The sequence below is a fragment of the Malaclemys terrapin genome, chromosome 5, assembly GCF_027887155.1.
Source record: "Malaclemys terrapin pileata isolate rMalTer1 chromosome 5, rMalTer1.hap1, whole genome shotgun sequence".
Classification (NCBI taxonomy): Eukaryota; Metazoa; Chordata; order Testudines; family Emydidae; genus Malaclemys; species Malaclemys terrapin.
Window position 1 is genome coordinate 132,285,786 of NC_071509.1, and position 22,030 is coordinate 132,307,815.

Below are 22,030 nucleotides of genomic sequence, written 5' to 3' on the forward strand. Positions count from 1 at the left end.
CCCCTGTGGCAGCGCCCGAACAGGAGATGCCTCAAAGTTTGGGAACCTCGGGACTAGCCAGGCTTCATGAGAATATTACAGAGAACTTCTGGTGCTGCTTGACATGAATGCATCTTGGTCTGAGCTGTGCCCAACAAGCACGTTCAATTAAAAAATGGCAGATAAGCACCCCAAATGCCTAGTTTACCACCTCTGTACTCTAAGAATAGTTTATGGCCATAATTTCAAGAATGCAACATATGACTTAAAAGTGCTGCCTTACCAGGATTTTCCCTACCATGCTACTAGGAGCTCACATTCTCAGAAAAGGCTTCTCCAATTAAAGTGCTGGATTGTCATGTGAACTCTACACTAGCTGTTGAGGAGGGAAGCAGACTGTTGACAGAGAAATGCTTAAAAAAATTAGGGAAATCCTAGTATCAGTGGTACAGGGACTGATCTCCACGGCCTTGCATTTGTGTAGTCATTTAGAGCAGTGTAAAGAGAGAGTAAAATACTCGGTGTTTTACATGCACTTTGCACAGGTGAACGACAGGTGCAAAGCAGCAGGAAAAATCAGCCCCACCGTATTTTGTTATCAGCTACTACTCTGAGTAATGCAGACTACCCCCAAATATAATCCATATAGAGGCCCTGAATCTCTGGAGTTGGAAGAGTGAAGGGTTCAGCCACCTGAGTGTCTCTTGAATGCTCAGCAGTGCCCGGCCCTTAACATGGATTACAGCAGCATCAGGGCTGCCCGAACTTTCACTGCTATGACCCCCCAGGGACTGTCTGCCAGCTGAGAAAAGCGGGAGGAGAGTGAGTTCTGGTTTTGCCCCTTCTTATTCCTGGCAAACCCCCTAAACTGGGGGCTCGGAAGTGGGCCTGAGCAGAGACACTTCAAGAGCTTTACACCAGCAAGGGAGTTCCCCTTACACCAGGGTCCATTTCCAGTCCCTTTACACTGCTGGAGCAATAAAGGAGCTAGGGTGGCAGAGAGAACCAAGCTCCTAGTACATCTCCATTACTGACCACCTCCTTGCCCACTACTCTTTTGGCTTACAAGTCCCGCTGTGTACCCACAGTTTTCCTGGCACTGAATTCACAAGTCTAATCTCCTTATATCTCACCTCAATAGTTTGGGCCACCTCCAAATTATCAAAGAGGTGGGTGACAGCTCCCAGTCCCCAGCTTTCACATTCCTCCCAGGTGAAGCAAGGCTACACTGATAAGACAGGTAAGGCTCTCGAAGAACAAATGCCTATCAGTGGTATCTAACATTGCATTAACCTAACACTCCTCTTTCTGTCTTCACTATACCTGTTAGGGGGCGTGGATCTGTCTTTAATCCTCTGTGCCCCCAAACGAAGATGTGGCCTAGCACCTAGAGCACTAGATTGGGGCTCAGGAGAGCTGGGATCTATTCCTGGCTCTGCCACTGGCCTGGTGGGTGACCTTGAGCAAATCACGTCCCTGCTCTGTGCCTCAGTTTCCCCAGCTGTAAAAAGGAGGGAATGATACTGGCCTTTGCAAAGTGCTCTAAGATTGACTGATGCAAAGCACTCAATAAGAGCTAGATATAATTAACTACCAGCCCTTCATCCCTTTCTGCTGTGCACTCACACTCTGATTACTTTTCCAATAATCAACTTACTCTGAGGTTACATTCTTCCCCTTTCTGACTGACTATACAGAAGTAATTTACAAAAGTAACTGTGTTGAAGCATTCCTACTTCTGTGCACTTACGACCAATTCCACTCTGGTTCAACCACCTGTTTCCTTTGGCAGCTTTTTGTCTGACGACTTGGGAAAACCCAGTGTTAATGACTTTCAGTTCTTGAACTGTAAAAGCTATTGGCATTTCCTCCATATCCTCAGATTCCTTTCAGATAAAATACTGACGATCTCGCACAGAAAGCTACGGTTATTAATTAATAGGGTTAACTACAGGATAGTTGGTGATTCATAAATTGATTGATACCATCATTTAACTGCCTCCGTACAGCTCATGGCATGATGACATTTTTAAGAGGTTTTGACCTAATGTTCCTCTCCCACCATCCCTACTTGACAGTTATTAATCACCGAATTAATACAAAAGGTCAAAGTTGACTCTCCGTTACACCCACACAATGCCACTGGCTTCCATGACTATGAAACTGACGGCAGAACTGGGTCCACAAATATTTAACTCAAGAGTTTCCACAGGGTGATGGATCATGCATTGTACATGGGTGAAAAACCAGTGAGATGACCCTGGGACTCACACTCCCTTTACCATGCTGTTCTAGTACTTGTACAGGACAACACGGTCCATTTTTAGAAAGTTGGCTCTGAACCTGGGAGAGCTGCACAACATAAAGTACATTAGCAACAGCAACCCCCACGCATCACCAGACGGGATGAAGATATGATTACAATGATCGGGATTAAACTTCTGCTTCTATAAGACATTCCACTTGGTTGTAAGTCTGCCCATGTGTCAAATTCAGAGTACAATACCCCACAGTGTTGATCAAGATGTGGAACTATGAAAAGCAAAAGCAGAGAGTTTTTTCTAAAATATTACATAATATCTATCCATCTCGTGCTTACGAAAAGCCTGGCTGAGACACAATATTTCAAGGACTTTTAGTTACTGAACACAAATGCCTTCCTTTTCAAATTGCTATACTTTTAGGGCTTTAACCAAAGACTATTGAAGGCCATGAAAAAACTCCCATTGAGATTTGACTTCAATGAGGATCAGGCCATCAGATGCTGATACTACAAACACTTACACATATATGCTTAACTTTAAGACACAAGTAAATCCCACTGAAATCAATTATGCACATGCATAAGTGTTTGCAGAAATGGGCTTTCGTTTGGTTAAAATGTTGCAGTCTTAACTAAATTATGAAGGAAAAAATGGAAGTTTACCTGGGCAATTAAAAATGACAGAAAGCTACACTGGTGTCCTTATATGCATTATTTTCAACACTAGAGTCTATTGTATGTGAAGTTTTTATTGCAATTTCCAGTTTCACCAGCAAGTTGATTAAAAGATTCTTGTAACACTATTGTATCTTGACCTATCAAAATCTGGACTTCAAAGACAAGACTATTTAAAAACTTTTTTTATATTATAAGACAGTGCAGAGTCACAATATTTTGTATTATTTACGTAAAACTTTAGGGCAATGGTAAACATTTTAGTTAGCTGTATTCTGTATTAAAAGTATATTACCAGCAGATGGAGCTATCTACATTATAGAAAAGATGAAACTTGAAACTGTTTTGGGATATTAAAATCTGTTTACAAAAAGTTAAATATGTTTGGTTTAGAACTAAAAGTCAATGTTCTGAAGGCATCTCAAATTAATATTTACTATGGAAAACAACAGAACAGAGATTAGTTTCTGGAGTTCATTTGTGCCAACAATGCACTGCTATGATTGTTGCTGTAAACAAAAAGAATAAAATGAAAAGATTCCTTAAAACACTTTATATTTAATAATTAACTTCACAATATCATCTAACTAGCAGCTGAAATTAAGAAGCAGAAGAGATGCCAAGGTCTAAAAATGCAACTTATCAATATTGCTTATTTCAGGAATCCATATCTGGTAACATAACCAGAATAAAACTCAATCACCCATCAGGCAAATTCACATTAAGGATACCTAAACCACTTGATGGTAAAAATTAACCCAGGCAAGCATTGTAGGTTCTGCTAATTTAAGGAAAAACTTTGTTACTCACTAGACAAATGCACTAGTTTTTTATCTCAGGAGACCCAAATCCTAATTTGGTCATACATGTGGCAAACTCTTCCTAGTTCTTGTGATGCATTTCTCTGCATCACAAAATACCCACATACGTCAGCATGACTGGGAGTTGCTCCTCAGGAGAAGTCTGGGATTGGAATTTCAGAACGGTTTCAGCTCTGGTACACTGGCAGAGCTGTGAGGAAAAGCTTGGATTGTACCTGCCTGCCTGATGTCTGGCTTTACCCATTCACTACCATTAGACCTTACTTTCACAAGCAGCAAATGTATACAAAATTCCATATAAAGGAATGAGTGCTGAATGGAATACTACCCTTTAACTCAGGAGCAAGTGGGCAAGAGAACATATCAAGGGCACTTGTCCTCCATGGCGGGATGCTGAACCAAAGAGGGAAAGGTAGAACTGAAAGTATTTATTGGACAGGGTCTGGAAGTATTGGGCAGTAACTAAGGGAGAGGTGCCTTAGGTTGGGGGACCCCCTTCTGCAAGGATATCAAGCACTGAAAGAACACAGGCTACCATCCCGGTTCTGATTTAGTTACATGGGCTCCTGTGACATGTTGCTATTCTGCAGAACACAAGGTAATCCAGGTTTTCCCAACCACTGTTCTGTAGATACAAACTTAGAAAGCCAATTGTCCTATCTTACAAATAAAAGGGCAGAAGAGTTGCAAGTGTACATGACTGTCTCAACACAAAGCAAATAGATGGCAGAAAATTTCAAATACATCTGACAACAGGAATATTATTCTTTAAAACCTATGTATTGAAGTGTGGGAAACTGTCCAATGAGGTGTCACAAGGATTAATTACCCTTTTTAAGCCTGGTTTTAATTACTTCTATATTATCTGATTTTTTTTAAAGTACATTAAATTCAAGGTTGTCCCTTTTCCACTGTAACACAACAAGCTGTGGTGACACTTGACAGTGAAGAAAGGAATCATCAGTAAGGGCAAAATAATAATTCAAAGAGACCTAAGGCGGGATTTTCAAAAGCACCCAGTGTTGATCAGTTTCCACTGACTTCATTAGGAACAGAGCTGAACCCACACTGAGTACATCTGACAATCCCAACTCTAGAAATGAGAAAAGTATTTGCGCAGGAGATACAATTAAACTGAGCACAGGAAAAAAGTCCTTGCTAATACATCTATGGAACAGTAACCAACAGTTATTCAGGAGGAAGGAGATACTTGGAATGCAGCAAAGCTGATAAGGACCCAAAGTTGATAATTACCACCAAAATGGGGAAACTGGCACACACAAAAAAGAGCCCATGTGATTTTGGTCCGAGTACACAGAAGGTCACACCACTGACCAAGGAGTTAGTGCAAAAAATGTGCAAAATAATATAAACCCAGACAAGTCAAAATCTACTCAAAGGTTGCTCTCTACAACTTGAAACCCTGAATGTATATCGTTCTGATCAGTTACTTTAATACAGTGATACTTATCTTAAGTAACCAACCACAGAGTAGCAAGTATCAGTTGCCTAATTACATATCAAACAAAGTTGTATTGAAAACCTTAAGCTACTTCAAAGTGCTTACTTAAGATAACTGCATTTGCTGGTTGCTGGAAGTGATCATTAACGAAGGTTTCCCTGTTCTGTATTTCATTAACTACAAAACAAACTCTTACTCATTTCAACATTTAAAATGTACCCGATACCCTAAAGATCTTTTTCCGGTTGTTAACAGGGTTCTCCTATGTGGTGTGACGGGAGAGATCAGCAATGTAAACCAAGCTTCCCCCTTCATAACATTTCTGAGACATACTAGAATATCAACGAAGAAGTAATTATGAAGCATCTGGAGCACTGACCAAATCACAAAGTCTTGTCATAAAGCATTAAACAAACTAAAGTTAGTGAAACAGCTAATATGGACCGTGTTTCTCCTCGTTCAAAAAGCCACTTCTTAGGGATGTGCAAGATCATAAGGTCCATAAAGTTAAATCAATTAACAGTGTACTTGGCAGAATATCTGTTAAAGACTGTCAAACAATACATCCTTCAGCATAGCTCCTAGTCTTGCTTCCCATGTCAGTCTCATGCTTAAATGCAGCCATCACCCGTTCAAGTGCTGTGCAATGTCTGGATCCAACGGCCTTGGATCAGCCCCTTACTGCACGAGTGCCCTAGGAGGGAAGAGCTTCCTCTCCCTGCTCCACAAAGCAAGGCATGTCTGGATCCAACGGCCTTGGATCAGCCCCTTACTGCACGAGTGCCCTAGGAGGGAAGAGCTTCCTCTCCCTGCTCCACAAAGCAAGGCAGTACAACACCATCAACTCTCTGAGGGACAGTGAAGCTGGCCAATTCACTCCTGCACCAGACAGCACACTATGGGCCCGGGGAAGGTGTGATCTGAAGGTTAAAAGGTGTGACCCTCATCCCCAGCCAGTAAGTCTGTAAATTGCTGTCTGCAGTGGACAGTAGCTAGGGTGACCAATGCTGCGTTTCAAAGGAGCAGGAAGAAGCACTTCATCATGTAGCTAGGGCTGCCGACACTGAGCCGTCCGGACTCTATATAATTCTGCTCTACTCACTCTCACACGCTCATTATGGCTCCTACCGCGAGGGGGGGATTTTGCCGGTCAGAGGTAGCAAAGACAACTGTACCAGTCCAATTAAAATATCTTGCAGGTGTGTCCAGTTCACTTTTAAACACTTCATGAGAACCACACATGCAATATGGGCCTGATTCTCCTCTCACTCGGCGTACATATACTTTATGTAATCCCATTGGCTTCTGCGGATTTGTACCAGTGTAAGAGAGAGGAGAATCTGGCTTAAAGGCCTTCAATACAAATTTTGTACCAATTTTTGATGAGTATATTATTATATAAGAAATAATATTAAGAATTGTTATTTACTATGAGAGAATATTAATACATTCAGGGGGAAATTTGGGTGTTTCAGTGTCTCTAAAAACCAGGCTGTATAATACTTGCCACTGCTAACATAGTGAGTCGATGGCAGAGCCTAGATTAGAACCTAGAGACCAAATTCTTTGCATCGACTTTACACCAGCAGATCATTTGGCCCCAGAGCTTTTGACTCCCAGCCCTGTGCCCAATGCCACTTTTTTGTGAACACATCTGTTCCCGAGAGACTTCCAATCTAGTTTCTAAGCAAAGAGGTTTGTAGAAACTTCAGATAAACATCCAACCTTCTAAAGGTTCCTTTAGCTGAACTGAATCTTCAGATCCTTGGGCATTATTGGTCGTGGGGCCCACTACTGAGAAGTCTGTTGATTCCCCTCCTTCGGAGGGAAGGCTCCCAACCATTTTATAAGCAAGCTGTGGTCAGGCCTTACTCAGATAAACATTTCTGAACTCTAATCACATCACCAATTCTTTCCTTCACTTGCACTTCCCATTTTTAAGGAGGGTCATTGGAAAGGTGGTTAGAGGAGTGGATTTCACTGTTTCTTTGATCTCTTCTCAATTCTATTCACATCCGAGTATTAAAGTGATGGCCAAATTCATCTTTAGGGTAAGGCAGGTGCCGCTCCATTAAATCAATGAGGTTGTGCTTGTTTATTCCAATAGGGAAGATGTATTTTTCATAGGGTTAGAATGGTTCACCATCATAACCTGCCACCTGTTAAATAGAACACTCATTTGTTTAACATGTTTTATTGGGTTTTCCTTTAAAGATGTGTTGCTGGAAAGGACTTGTAGAGTCAAGTATAGTCATCATGACCTGTGGTAAATACGATAAATGAATCCTTACAATATTTATGGTAGTCCTATCAATGCGCATAATCGTGCTAGTTGTCAAAAGCTAGATTCCTCTTTGGACAGGTCAAAAGGGCACAGGATGGAGGATTTTCATAATTATTAATCTTATTCAATTTTTAAAAATGGCTATTTTCCTCCTAGATAAATTGATAGTAAAACCAGAGGGAAGTCCTGAGGTCCTTTGCTAGCTCTTACTCAGACAAAGCCCAACAAGACAGTGGGGACTTTTCTGAGGCTCTGCATTGGCACAGGGCGCTTCCTGCGTGAATTGATTTGTGGAATTAGGGCCCAATTGGTTATTTTGTGCATAGCAGACAGCTGCACGCAGGATCGATTTTCAGCAAGAGCCAAAGCTCAGAAATTCATGGAGACTTGGCAGAAGAGGTATATGCCTGTAGAAAAGTTTGTGATAAAAACGGATTAAAAGAAACTGAAAAAGGAACCAACATTTTTTTTTAAAAAGGCAATAGATTCTGATCATACAGCAGATACAAACGACCCCATAGAAGTCTGTGAAGCACCCTGCACAGTAAACCCCTGGTTCACAACTGGGATTCCTAGGTGCTACAGCAATACAAAGAATAAATAGATGAACACTGATAAATATTTTAAGGCTCATATTACATTTCAGAGGAAACAATGAGGACCTGTAATAGATACTCACTATGTTCATAAGGGTGAGGAGGTAGTTTTGAACATGTTCTTTGCCGTGGAATCGGACTACAGAATCGTCCACTCCTAGAAGCACCTCAATGTTGTAGTCATTGTCTCCTGCATGCCTGCGTCGTCTCAGCGTTTCATTTAGCTGCTGCTCCACGTTGCTGTACATGGAATCCAGACCATCCAGTCCGCCGAGAAGAGACGCTACAGAGAAACAATATGTTTTTAAGTATCAGGGGGTAGCCGTGTTAGTCTGTATCCACAAAAACAACAAGGGGTCCGGTGGCACCTTAAAGTCTAACAGATTTATTTGGGCATAAGCTTTTGTGGGTAAAAAAACCCACTTCTTCAGATGCAACCCATAAAAACTTATGCCCAAATCAATAAATTTTAAAAATCTTTGCCTGATAAGCACCCTCCTGTAAATGGGGGTACACAAATGTCATTCCTCTGGTTCGAATAAGTCCTGAGGAGGATGTAATTTCCAGCTCAAGTACACATACTTACGCTAACGTTCATCCAGTTACTGTGATAAAAACAGAGCAGCAGAAGGAGCCAGCTGCCCTATGTATGATCCCATCTGATACCCTAGGTATGTACTCGGGATGACAGCCTGTCCCCACTACCTGTGCTGCCATCGCTACACTGCTATTTTGAGTGCAGTAGCTTGATCAAAGCTATGGGTAGGTCTACACATGCTGGAAATTACACCTCTAATTCCAGTGTATCCTAGGTCCCAGGGGAGATGGATCAGTGGGCAGTGAGTTGGTGAAGTGATCAAAGGTACATGATAAATTCATCGGTCACGTGGCTCTGCAATTCGTCACATGGATCTCCCCTCCTCCCATCACCATGGTATCAGTGTGTGGCGTAAGTGAGAGGAGATTCAGGCCAATTTTTTTGTTTAAAAAACTCCGTAACCTGGAATCATTTTTCTGAAACATGAAAGCAACTCTCAGCACACGTGATGGTGCAGGGATGGTGTAATGGTTTGTTGGCACTAGTCTGGGGTGGTTTGCGCAACTCACTCGTGGCTTCCTCACGTGCGAGAAATGTGGTCATGCTGAAAAAAAAATTAATCACTCCATCGTGTATTCCCTTACACACACCGTCCCCTCCTGCATCTGAGGCAGAACCTTAACCCTGCATTGGAGCAGCACTGAATACCCCGTCCCAAATTTCAGAACTGTCAAATTAGAGGACAGGGGAAAGAAGGAAGCATTTTTCTGACAGGCTTGTTTTCTCTTTTTAAATAGCAGCTCTTTGAAACTGCCCTGAAGAACAGAGCATTGAAAGTGTTTCCGGAAGAGATGGGTTAGTGGGCAGAGGTTCAGGTGAAGCAGACAAAAATGCATGATAGAGTCCGCCATAAGGGCAGAACCACCACAGGTGGTATTATGTGCCTGGGCACCTACACACACAGGGACAGGTTTTCAAAGTGCTCCCACTCAGTAGCACCCACAGCACAGAGCTCTTCGGAAAATCCGATCCAGCAAGAGTAAAAAAATGCAAGGAATATGAAGACAGTAAGAGTTCAAGACCTCTACAAACACTGGCCACACAATATAGTATCAAATGACTGATGACTGGGACATTTCTGAAGTTAATAAACAGTAACACGCCTATTCTTTGTAGAGATTGTATATTTGCCAAAGTTGAATGTTTTTAACTCTATTGTTTAAGGCCCATACTTGTATGTTAGCCTTCTCAAAAAGAACAAAAGCTTCTACTTGATTTCTGAAGGAGGCATTGGTCTGAGCCAAGGTTTACAGAATCCTGTTGATTGAGGTTTTACAGAAGACATATGTTATAGTGCATCAGGCTTGCAGGTGCTTCAGCTAATGTCTGAAATCACCATAAAGGTATTTCTGCCCCCTCTTTATAGTAAAAAGAAACAACAATTGATTTTAGAAAGTTAAGGGAAGAACATGTCTTGGCTGACAACATAAAATATCAAGTTTTAGCCATATGACTCCACCAAAATCAACCCCAGCAAATCCCTAAGTAAGAAACAGACCTATAGCAACTTATCTGATATCTCACAATGCAAGTCATAGGCCAAATCTTGCAGTTCTTACTCAGGATTAGATTGTTCCTGGCTCTGTGGCTCTGGCACAGTGTCTCTCCTGCCCCCATCCCTGCACGTATGCACTCCAGACAATCAGAGTCCCTATGCTCTGGAGATGGCAGGGAAGGACTGCATCTTCTGAGAGTCCCCCAGGGGTGCAAACTCCCTAGAGTGGGTGGAGAGAAAGGAAGGGGCATGTCCCCTCAACTCTGGCCTGAATGTACAAGGGGAAGCCGAAGAAAGCAGGCTTTACTATCCCAAAAGATGGTACAGCTTTATGACCTATCTGTGTGCAAGGGACCGGAGAAGAGATTGTGCTTCCCTCCCCCATTAGACAAACAAGCTGGCCTTTCACATACTATTCAGGCAAGCCTTCCAATTAAGTCAATGGGAATTTTGCCTGAGTAAGGACTATGGGATTCAGGCCATTATTGCTAAATGTGCTGGACAAGTATACTGCAGTTCATCTTGAGCAGTCATTAGCTGAGAATTCTCTCCCTCCTAAGCATCACAGTGGTTCAAACAACACATAAATAACTCTCCCCACACCAAACAGCAAGGTTTCCCTTGAGCTGTTTTCAGAAGCTGTAAACCATCCCTGTGGGTGAAAGACCAGACCTGCAAACAGCTTTACAATTCAACCTCAAGTCCTTTCATTCTCAAGAATGCAAACACTGTGATAGCACACAAGTGGGAAATTCATACACGAACTCCAGTTCTAGAAATTGCTTCTGCTGGCAAAGCGGCCCGTGAAACATCCAATGGAAATATACTCAATGTCATCATATCATTACGCCGGCTGCATGAATGGAATAGTCTGAATAATCATTTCAGAAAGAACTTTCTGCACGGTACAGCACCTTGGTTTGGCTGCTACTTCCCTCCTTAAATAGGTGGTTTTGTGGTTAGGAGGAAGAGAATCCCTTTTTTGTGTGTATGTGAGCAAAAGGGCTGCTTTTCCCCCCTACTTTCCGTACAGTGGATATACAGTATGTGCCATTAGTCTCCTCATGGAGAATTTTCTTAGTTATGGAACCTCCTACAAAGCAAGAACAGACATCTCCCAGTCTAGAAAGACATCATCTTTGACAAGAATTGCAAAAGTGACCAGTGCTTTTGGGTTCCCAACATGAGACACTTAAAGGGCCTGATTCTCACAAAATGCTGAGCCTCCCACCCTTTGAAACAAAACAGTGCACGGTGTCTGTCTATATGTTTCTCTGTGCTTATTTGGTTCTGTCTTGTGAATATATTTTTTCCTGTCTCAGCGGGAGTCAGTATTTCTCACAGATCCTAGTTACTGCACGACTGCTCAACACAGGAAAACACCAGAAGGGAAAATAGTAGTCAATATGAAGGCTGAATTTGGCCATTCATCAGACAATAATGATGTAATTAGCATTGTGCTCTCTACTACACCCTCACCCTCCATCTCTGCGAAGCTTAAGACATGCATCCCCAGTGATGTCCTTAAATGCAGGCTCTGTAATTTGCCATATATTCTTTAAGATCCGCTGATGAAACATAAATCGTTTATACATTTTTCTCATTCGTTTCCCATGACACCGCATTTAATAACTCAGCAGACAAGAAATGAAAGCGAACTCAGAGCTCCATGTATTAAGGAAAACCCTGCGTTTACTAGCTTTGCGCACTACACTCATTGTCAATCTTACAAAAGACTGTTACGGCAAGTGTCACAGGAGCGTGATGTGTGAGCAGGGTGTCAGAGAGAGGGAGTATGTGACTGGGTATTCCATTCAGTAATTCTGTTTCTTCATGTCACAGGCCCTGATTCAACAAAGCACTTAGTCGCATGCTTAACTGTAGGCATGTTTGGAGAACCACTGAAGTTAATGCTTCAAGCTACTCACATGGTTAAAGTTAGACATATGCTTATATACTTTGCGGAGCTGGGGCCATATTTACTATCATTCACTTCTGCCCCCTTTGTTCAAGGCAATGAGTTCCTTCCAGGTCCACTGACTACAACAGGACTCGAGAGCACTCTGCACCTTGAAGGCCTGGGCCCTCTGTGGTCAGTCCAGGAGTGTAACTGATGGCATTCCATTCAGTAGATCACAATGACATTTTCACTACAATAAGTAGGAAATATCCAGGCTGCATTCTGAGCATTCTACACAGAAAGACACAGACAAGGGTTTGTATCCTGACTATTCCACTGAAAAAAAATGGCCAAGTTGCTTACATTTTGAACTATACATCATATTGGAAATAATGACAGCGCTTTGTGAGAGCTATGCTTATTTTGAAGCTAAAATGAAAAATATCTTCCACTTCACTTCTGTTTTGCCGCCTTCTCCCTTTATAAAGTTGGGATTTCCAAAAGACCACAGCATGTTGGGTTCCAAGCACTTTGGAAAATCTGGTCATAAACTGTCACAATGAGAGCCTGCTGGGTGCTGAGCACATGGGAAACCTGGCCCAGAATACTCCCTGCAAGACTTGAATTGGTACAACCAATAGAGTATGTAAACAGAATGAATTTTAATTCATGCAAATGTGGACATTTTTCACTTTTACAGATTACTGGTATTATTGACTATGTGTCCATTGTCAATAGCACTACTGGTATTCACACAATGAAAAGGGGCAAATTCAGTTTAGTATTTACTGCCCACAAACATTATTAATACGAGTTAAGGTTGACAGGCAGTGCCTCTCCAGAAGCTAGAAGGCAGCAGAAAACGGCAGCTATTAGCATGCTCCTCTCTTCTATGGGCTGAGGTCCAAGAGGAAATGCACAATAAGAACATAAGAACGGCCGTACCGGGTCAGACCAAAGGTCCATCTAGCCCAGTATCCTGTCTACCGACAGTGGCCAATGCCAGGTGCCCCAGAGGGAGTGACCCTAACAGGCAATGATCAAGTGATCTCTCTCCTGCCATCCATCTCCACCCTCTGACAGACAGAGGCTAGGGACACCATTCCTTACCCGTCCTGGCTAATAGCCATTAATGGACTTAACCACCATGAATTTATCCAGTTCTTTTTTAAACTTTGTTATAGTCCTAGCCTTCACAACCTCCTTACAGAGCTGTGGCAGAGCTAAGGAGCCTTAAAATGAGCATAAATGCCAAAGCAGCATAAAGGGAAGGGGTAAATGGCTGTGAAGGAGAATCAGGCACAGATTTTTTTTAAAGTATCCTATTACCTAAAAACAGGAGTTGTTTTACACCAGCTGTAAAGTAGCCCTGAACTTTACTATCAAACCTGTTAGACATTCCCCCACCAACTTTTTAATGCATCCTTTTAAACAGTGCAGGCAGATGGCACCAACCACCATAATAAAGTACAGATGAGGCACACTAACGGGATAAAAGTTGGAGTTTCAGGTCACTGTATGATACAGACAGAAGAGAAAATGTACTATAAGCAGTTTTCCCAGTCCTACTTCATTTTTATGTTAGACCAAATTCATGGCTATAAACTGAAAAAACTGAAACAATACATACATAATTTCCAAATTCTGTTCTCATTTGTACCTGCACAACCCCAGTAAAGGCATGGAGTCAAATTAGTACGTATTTGTTTCTCTGCCAAATAACTAGCTTAATCAATTGCTAGTGTCATAAAATGCACACCACAGAGCATCCAGGCTGTTTGATGCAGCCAAGCGAACGTTGCTGCTGGACCTGTAATGCTTGAGGAAAGGCAGACATTGTGACTTCAGCTGTGCACGAATGCCGGGTTTCACATTTAACAGACTTTAAAGAAAGCCATTGTCAAAGAGCAGAATGTCGCAGACAAGCCGGGCTGCCCCTGTAAGGGCTATGGAAAGCCCTAAATGCAATGGAACCAGTTACACTCCCCTGCGCAGACAGGGGGAAGGCTGCATGGAACATGCTTGTATCTGAACACAGAGGAGCTTTTGGTGGTGAGACAAGGGAGCTGGTTGTGCATCTGAGGCTATGCGGATTTACTGGCGAAGTCCTCCCACGGGAGTGTCCTACTGGCACCCAGAGGCTCTGGGAGTCTCTGTGGAACAGCCCAGCTATGGCTCTGCCACCAGGTAATGGTGGTGATGATCGGCAAATTCAGTTTCCCTCCAACACTCCAGCTGACCTCTCTGGACACCGTCCACATGCTTCAGATTCAGGCTGGAGGAAGGACTTGCCCCTTTTAGCACAAGAGTCACAGCAACTTACTCTAGGTGAACCATTCTAAATCAATCATCTTGATTGAAGTGTCCAAGTGGAAAAAACAAGGGAGTCCACAGAGCAGCTGAATGAATATTAAGTGCCTTTCTAAGGTAATGAAGTGAACTGGTTGCTGCCAGAGGGTATTTTTTATCACTTACCTGTAGAGAAGACTATTCTGTTGGTAGGCGGGTTTGCGGTAGACAGAGGAATCCCATATAACCTCATTCTGGAATTAGCTAGTTGATTATCTCTTGGTTTTTTGGATTCATCTGTCAATCAGGTGTAGCTGGGCTTTGTGTTTATGGACTGTTATCCATAAACAAACCAGGCAGACTCAAAGGACCAGCTTTAAAAATTCCAGTTCCCAGCCTCATTTACATAAAGATTGCCTCTGTCGGGGCAAGCTAGTCCCTGCTCTTTCATCTCTTTCCACCCTATGAAAGGGTTATACAAGCATTTTGATAAGGAGCTAATATACATCGCAATGTGTGCATACAAATCCAACTATCAATAGCACAGGGTAAAGTAAATGAGATTCTGTCTCCTCTGCACTGTGCAACAATTTGGTGGTGGTGGGGAATAGGAGGAGAACTGTCAGAAGCAGTAGAGCCAGAAATCCCATTCCCCTCCAATTCAGTTGAGGTTTCTCTGCTGGAAAAAGGCAGGCGGGACTCTGCGGGTTTAGGAAGTGAGGGCTGGAGGACAACCATTCTGCCATACAGAACATCATCCCCTGTCAAACCTGTGGTTGTTGACAGCATTCTGAACCACACCTAGGAACTTGGAAACTTGCTGCTGCAAAGTGGAGGGCAGGCAGCTTTCCCTTGGATGTCCAGACATCCGCAGCATTTCTCTGTGTGTGTGTTTAGAGAGCCATGACACCAGTCTCTCCTTCACGAGCCAATAAACTCTGCCTCCTCTTCACATGATTTGTTGGAAACATTGCCAGTTCCAACCCACCACCCATCAAGATTTGCAGCATAAATTCATCCCTCCTGTGGATTTTCTGCAGGAAGACATGTTTGCCACTAAGACTGTATCTGTTCTATTTCCTCTAGAATGTGAATTAAAAATTAGAGAAATTCAACCTCCCTGTCTATGATTATAGAAAAAACACAGATCTGATCAACCACCATGAGACATCACTGTAACTCCACTGACACGGTGATCAGTGGAGTTCTATGTGCTTAAAAAACCCCGAACCTTTCTTGTGTCATTAATCTCAGATTCGCAAAAATGGAAAATTTTAAAAATCTAAATTTACGTTTTACAATGTATGGGTCCAAATCTGCAACTCTTCCACCAATAGCACCATTGATTTCATTGGCATTACTTACATGAGTATGGAATACTTAAAGGGTTGTAAAATATAGATTCAAGTTGTTTCTTTGCTTTGTTTGAGATTCCCATTATCCTTACTCGACATCCATTATTTCATAAGAGTATCCTTAATTTCTGATGACAAAAAAGATAGTTGTGTTTTCAGAGAGAGGATTAATCAGGTTTTTTAATGTTACAGATGAATGCTTTATAATCCATTCACAAACCCCTGGGTTTACAACTGACCTATGAGTTCAGCCCACTACTGGAAAGTCTGAAATTTGTGGCTGCCTACTGTTCCGAAATCAGCTTTGGGCAGGAAAGATGCCAAATATGTAACACACGAGGTGTTTTCATAATTGCTGTTCAGTGCTGGAGTCCAGGCCAGCACTCAACTCAGCCATCATCACATTCCCTGATCAGGATAGATTCCATCATACACCTGTCTGCACCCAGTCACACTCCAACCGTATCTTCCTTCACGCAGGCATATAGTAATTTGACTTTCCATACAGCAGAACTCCAGCCTCCCTCTCTTCTGCGACCAGAAAACTGACCTCACCTTCCTCCCTTCGTACTTGGGGCCTTTTCTTAAAATGCAATTTGAGGGAATTTTGCAGAAATTAAAGATTTTTGTGTTTTCCACAAAAGCCCAGAATCTTGGCAACTTCTCCACTAGTTCTTAAGGGGAAGAGCATGATGTGCTGCCCCAGCAGGGAACTGCGGTTAATATTAGGCACTAGACGTACTACTTGGGTCTAAGTGACTTCTACTACTAGTAGAATTTCCAGCATTAGATGCTAAAACTGTTGTTAGACTCTAAATCTGCAAGTGCAGGAGGGTGAGTAGGAAGAAGCGGGGGACAGGTTTCTTTACTTCAGGTGATCAGCTCTTGGGAATTGAGCCTTAAGCAAACTAACATTCTGGCCTTTCTCTGCCATAGCAGGTTAATTCCTTTTGGACCATTTTTGCCTGTCATCCTCTAATCACTTTGCACCACTGAACCTCCACCTCTGTCAGAAGCTAGGATCAGAGAAGTAACTGCAGAGGAAACTGCCAAAATATGGGGTGCATAGAAATCACTGGGACACACATTTCCTAGTAACTGTTGTATTGAACTTAAGCATTCTTAGTGCTGATATAGCGCTCCTGCAATGCACTCAGTACGTGGGCTCTTACATCTGCAAGGTCCTGTGCAAACGCATATGAATGAGTAAATTAATATTTAGTATTTCTGCAATTAAACCACATAGTTTGCTAGCCTATTGCTTACATTTTTAAACTACAAATCAGAACCTATACAGAAGATTCTCTTCTGTGCCAACATCCAGTTGTCACAGAGGAAGTGGGGGGTGCAGATTTAGGGGAGCCAACTACGGCTGACTCTGAAGTTGCCCCAATCCCTGCTAGGTTGGAACATCCATGGGGCTGCTCTAACCTATGCCAGCTAGCTATGAAATCCAAGAGACGGTATGTCAGTTCAAAATAGATAAAGCTCGGGTACATTATTCTGTACAAACTGAGAAATTCCATAACAACAGTTCAAAGAAAAGATCCAGGCCAATTCATGATGTCACTTCTAAAGTTGCACTAAGTAACTGTTGTATTTTTCTACTTATTACCATTACACGATTCTGAGTTTCCATGATTGCTTTCTGCCCATTCTGGTTCCGTGATACTTCAGATTTTCTCAATTTTCAATAACTATGTTGGGGGGAGGGGGGAAGGCGGGGGATGCATGGGATTTCCATTAACGTTACCCTCTGCTTTCTTTGCAGTCTTAATGTTAGAAAGTTTAATGCTGGCTTAGGACCTATCCAAGGACATTCTTTTTTTGTCAGCAGTCAGAGTGTCTGAGTCTATTCTTTGGGAAAGGCGAAAAAGAGAACTTATTGAAGGCAGAAAATTAGGTTGCAAGCTGGTCCTGCAATCAAACGCTAGGAGGAAGGTTGGGGGGGGGGGAAGATGACTCACTTAGGAAAGGTAGATGTCAGTGCCAGTGGTTATGATATTACATACTGTAGATAATATGTTAACAAGTCGTGCAGACACCAAAATGCCTTGGGCATTCGGCAAGGTACAAGGTCAATGGCCAAGTGCATTCATCAAGTTGAACAGTGAAGGTACCTAGAGTAACGGCACATTATTTTTATAAAATATTTTTCTGTGACATACACTAGATACCTACACAATGGAGCTATCATGGAAAAAGAACATTTAAAATATACCGTACAGAACAATTCTGCAAGGCAAGACATTGGACTAGAGTACCTAAAAGAGTCTTTTAATCTCCGATTTCTATGATCATCAATAAATTGGGTTCCTTCTTTTATATAATATCCATTTTCTAATGAGACCTGATTTTCAAAGGTGCTCAGCACCCACTGTTTCCTGCTAACACCAATGGAAGCTGCAGCAATGGGAGATGCTCGTAACCTTTGAGTATAAGTTCAAAATGGATATGACAAAAGGCAGGAATGTGATTTACTGATGATTATAGAAATCAGATGGAAAAGTTCCTCTAGATCAGCTAGTCTCTGGAGTCAGATCAGTTAGCTACAGACCTCATATCAGTTATCAACCACACACATTCTATCTACCCCACATGGCAACTATTCCTAGCACTTACCACCACAGAATCTCTGCACTGACTAGAGAAAAAACAGAAACATAAGCAAGTGAGGTGATTTTAATAATTAAAAAAAAAAAAAAAAAAAGACCCAGGAAAAAGCAAGATACCTAACTACTCCACATTTTATCTATGCTACACATAGGGTCAGCTTTCCAAAAGTGCCCAGCACCCACACTTTAACCCAGATTCTCACATTTAGGTACCACAACACAATCTGGCAAGATTTCAGAAGAGCAGAGAGAACAATGGGAGCTGTTGGGTGCTGTGCACCTTTGAAAATGTGGTCCATGACAAATGTAAGGATTGTAGTGGGTTGTGTAGATATAACAAAGGTCAACATATTCACTGAAATAAATCTGTGAAAATGCTGAGAGTTTTTTCTTATGAGGCTTATGTGGACCCTTGAGTCTTAAAATCATTTGGGCCTTATTCTGATCCCACGGAAGTTAACACTCCCTTTTAATAAACTTCCTATTGACTTCAGTGAGAGCAAAATTTTGATGTTGGTGTCCAACTAGCAGCAATCAAAATTTGCAAAATAATAATAATGATAATAAAAAAGCCACCCCCAGTTGGCTATCTGGAAGGTGTTACTACAGGTATGTTCTGTTTTCTTATTAGTGAACCTGTGCTCCTAAATCTCTTAGGTGCTTTCCAAAAATCTTCTCTAGGAGTTAAGCTTTCTCTTGTTGTGCCTCCCTGGAGATTTGCAGGACACTGCGCATTACTGGAGAAATACCATAATGAATTTCTAAAAGCATCTCCACTGTTGGCTGCTTAATCAGAATGTGTTACTTTACTGATAACTTGTAAAGTTTTGATAATGCCATGGTATCTCTGATAGTACTTAAATTGCTTTCCCCATCCCACTGTTGTTTCCTCTTGGAAACTGAAAGCCAATTCCTTGCTGAATTTTTATTTTCCTTAATGGCATGTGATTACATGTTTGTTGCTGTTCTTCATTACTCAGCTCCTGCCAACAGGAGGTTGGGTTTAGCGGTTTGTTTTATAAACAAAGAAAAAGCTCTTGTTTTGAAGCTCCAATCACCAAAGGAAGGGATATCAAAAAAATGAGGTGTGAACACATCATGAGATCTTACTACACCCCTCAAAGGCATGAAGGTGCAGGTCCAGAACCAAAGGGGCACCTAAGGGGGCCCCCACATGATACGTCACCATACGCAAATCCTAACTGTAAAACAGAGATTGCTTAATACTTAAACAATACGGAGATTTTTTCAATTCATAGAAATATATTGCTATTATCAGGGCCGGCTCTGGCTTTTTTGCTGCCCCAGGCAAAAAAGCCTCCTGCCGCTCCCCGCCCCCTGGCGGGGAGCGCAGCAGGGGAGGGCGCCGAGCGCAGCAGGGGAGGGCGCCGAGCCCGGCCGCGGCCCCGCTCTCCCCAACCGGACGGAGCGCTGCGGGGAGGGCGGCGAGCCCGGCCACAGGCCCGCTCTCCCTGGCTGGCCGAAGCGCCGGGAGGAGGGTGGCGAGCCTGGCCGGGGCCCCGCTCTTGCTGACTGGCCGAAGCGCCGGGAGGAGGGTGGCGAGCCCAGTCGCTGCCCCACTCTCAGCCGGAGCGCCGCCGGGCGCCCCAACAGCCCCAGTATATTAAAAAAAAACCCCAACCCTGAGTGCCGCCCCCCTCCAGGTGCCGCCCCAAGCACATGCTTGGTAGGGTGGTGTCTGGAGCCGGCCCTGGCTATTATGTAAAGGGTGGCTGATAGAGAGGAAGCTGCGCACTCTCTCCTCCCCAAATAGTGCCACAGACAGGCTCCAGGAGGACCACTGTAGGCCTGGGAAAAAACCAAGCTGTCAAGACGGTGCAGGGCACGACTGCACTGACTGTGCTTTTTATAAAGCCTGGTCCAAAGCTTATAAGATCTGGGACAACACAAAAGGTAAGAAGACAGTGGGGAAAACGTGTTGGGTGAATTCTAGAATAAAGAAGGAACCGAACAGTGGAAGTGAGCCAGCCTCTCCCAATATACAGCAGGAGTACCTGAGTTTGCTAGGTAAGTCTGACTGCACCTAGTCTGAGAAATAAAAATGATGTCTGACAGGCCTGGACACACAACTCCACTTTGGCAGTATAATAAGCATGGATTGGGAATTCAGAGGAAAGAGGAATTTTCTTGAGGATAACTCCAGATAAATTTAGGCTCATACTATGTATCTAGGGTTGCCAACTTTCTAATTGCACAAAACCAAACACCCTTGCCCCGCCCCTTCCCCATCCTCTCTCTTAGGCTCCTCCACTCACTCCAGCCCCCCTCACTCTGTCACTCGCTCTCCCCCACCCTCACTTTCACTGCGTTGGGGCAGGGATATGGGTGGGGGTGATGGCTCCAGCTGGGGGTGCAGGCTGGGGCTCCAGGCTGGGACAGGGGGTTGGAGTTCAGGCTCCGGCTGGGGTGTGGGCTCTGGGAGGGGGCTCAGGCCTGGGGTAGGGAGTTGGGTGAGGGAGAGGGCTCCGACCTGGGGCAGGGGATTGGGGTTCGGGCTCCGGCTGGGGTGTGGGCTCTGGGGTGGGGCTAGGGATGAGGAGTTTGGGATGCAGGAGGAAGCTCTGGGAGGGGGCAGAGGGTTGAGGTGTGGGAGGGGGCTCAGGCCTGGGATAGGGAGTTGGGTGAGGGAGGGGTTTCCAACCTGGGGCAGGGGCTTCGGGGTGCGGGAGGGGGCTCAGGGTAGGGGCTCTGGGAGGGGGCTCAGGCCTGGGATAGGGAGTTGGGTGAGGGAGGGGTTTCCGACCTGGGGCAGGGGGCTCGGGGTATGGGCTCCGGCTGGGTGATGCTTACCTCAGGTGGCTCCCGGTCGGTGGCGCAGCGGAGCTAAGGCAGGCTCCCTGCCTGCCCTGGCTCCACACTGCTCCCAGAAATGGCCGCCGTGTCCAGCCCCTAGACGGAGATGAGGCCAGGCGGCTCTGTACTGTGCGTGATACCGGAGTCACCACCGCTGTGGGTGGGGGCAGCATGCCACCGCGCCTAGGGGCCAGACATGCTGGCTGCTTCCAGGGAGCTGCACAGATCCAGGGCAGGCAGGGAGCCTGCTTTAGGCTCAGCTGCGCCGCTGACTAGACTTTTAATGGCCTGGTCAGCGGTGCTGACTGGAACCACCAGGGTCCCTTTTCCACCTGGCGTTCTGGTCGAAAACCAGATGCCTGGGAACCCTCTGTGTATCTTTCATCTTATCTGGAGGATTAGTTAGTTAATTACTGCTTAGAACCTTATCTCTGTTGTTAGCCCTGCTCCTGTAGACCTGCTGCAATTGTCAGAGTTCAGAATACACTTCTACATCTGATTAAAAGAGGGTTTGAAGTGCTGTTTGTAGAAATAAAGGCCAGTGTGCTAATCCAATGGGCCATCTAAACACAAATATTATGTTACTTTACAACAGTGAGGGTTTACTCTGAAACGTGACTACAGCATGTGAAAATGGACCCTTCTTCCCTAGGAGATTTGCTCCCTGTGTAGTAAGAGTTTACTATCTTATACTCCCAAACAGCTCTGGAGAGCCAATACAGCTCAGAAAAAACAAGGATACTATTTTTCTGTACCATCAGCAGAATTGTTTGCTCAATTTCATTATATGGCCAGTTAGTTACATCTGTTCAAACCCAATGAATACAATATTGCTTCAGGTATAACTGAAGGCATAATTTGGCATACAGAACCTTCATTCCCAG

At 43.7% G+C, this 22,030-nt stretch overlaps 1 protein-coding gene across 1 annotated transcript in view; it reads right to left on the reverse strand.

Moving 5' to 3' along the window:
• The window catches only part of ADAMTS3 (ADAM metallopeptidase with thrombospondin type 1 motif 3), a 180,970-nt gene that overhangs the window by 42,209 nt on the left and 116,731 nt on the right, over positions 1 to 22,030 (reverse strand). The window contains 1 exon segment of the mRNA XM_054030728.1: positions 8,164 to 8,363. Within this exon segment, the coding sequence (XP_053886703.1) occupies positions 8,164 to 8,363 (200 nt within the window).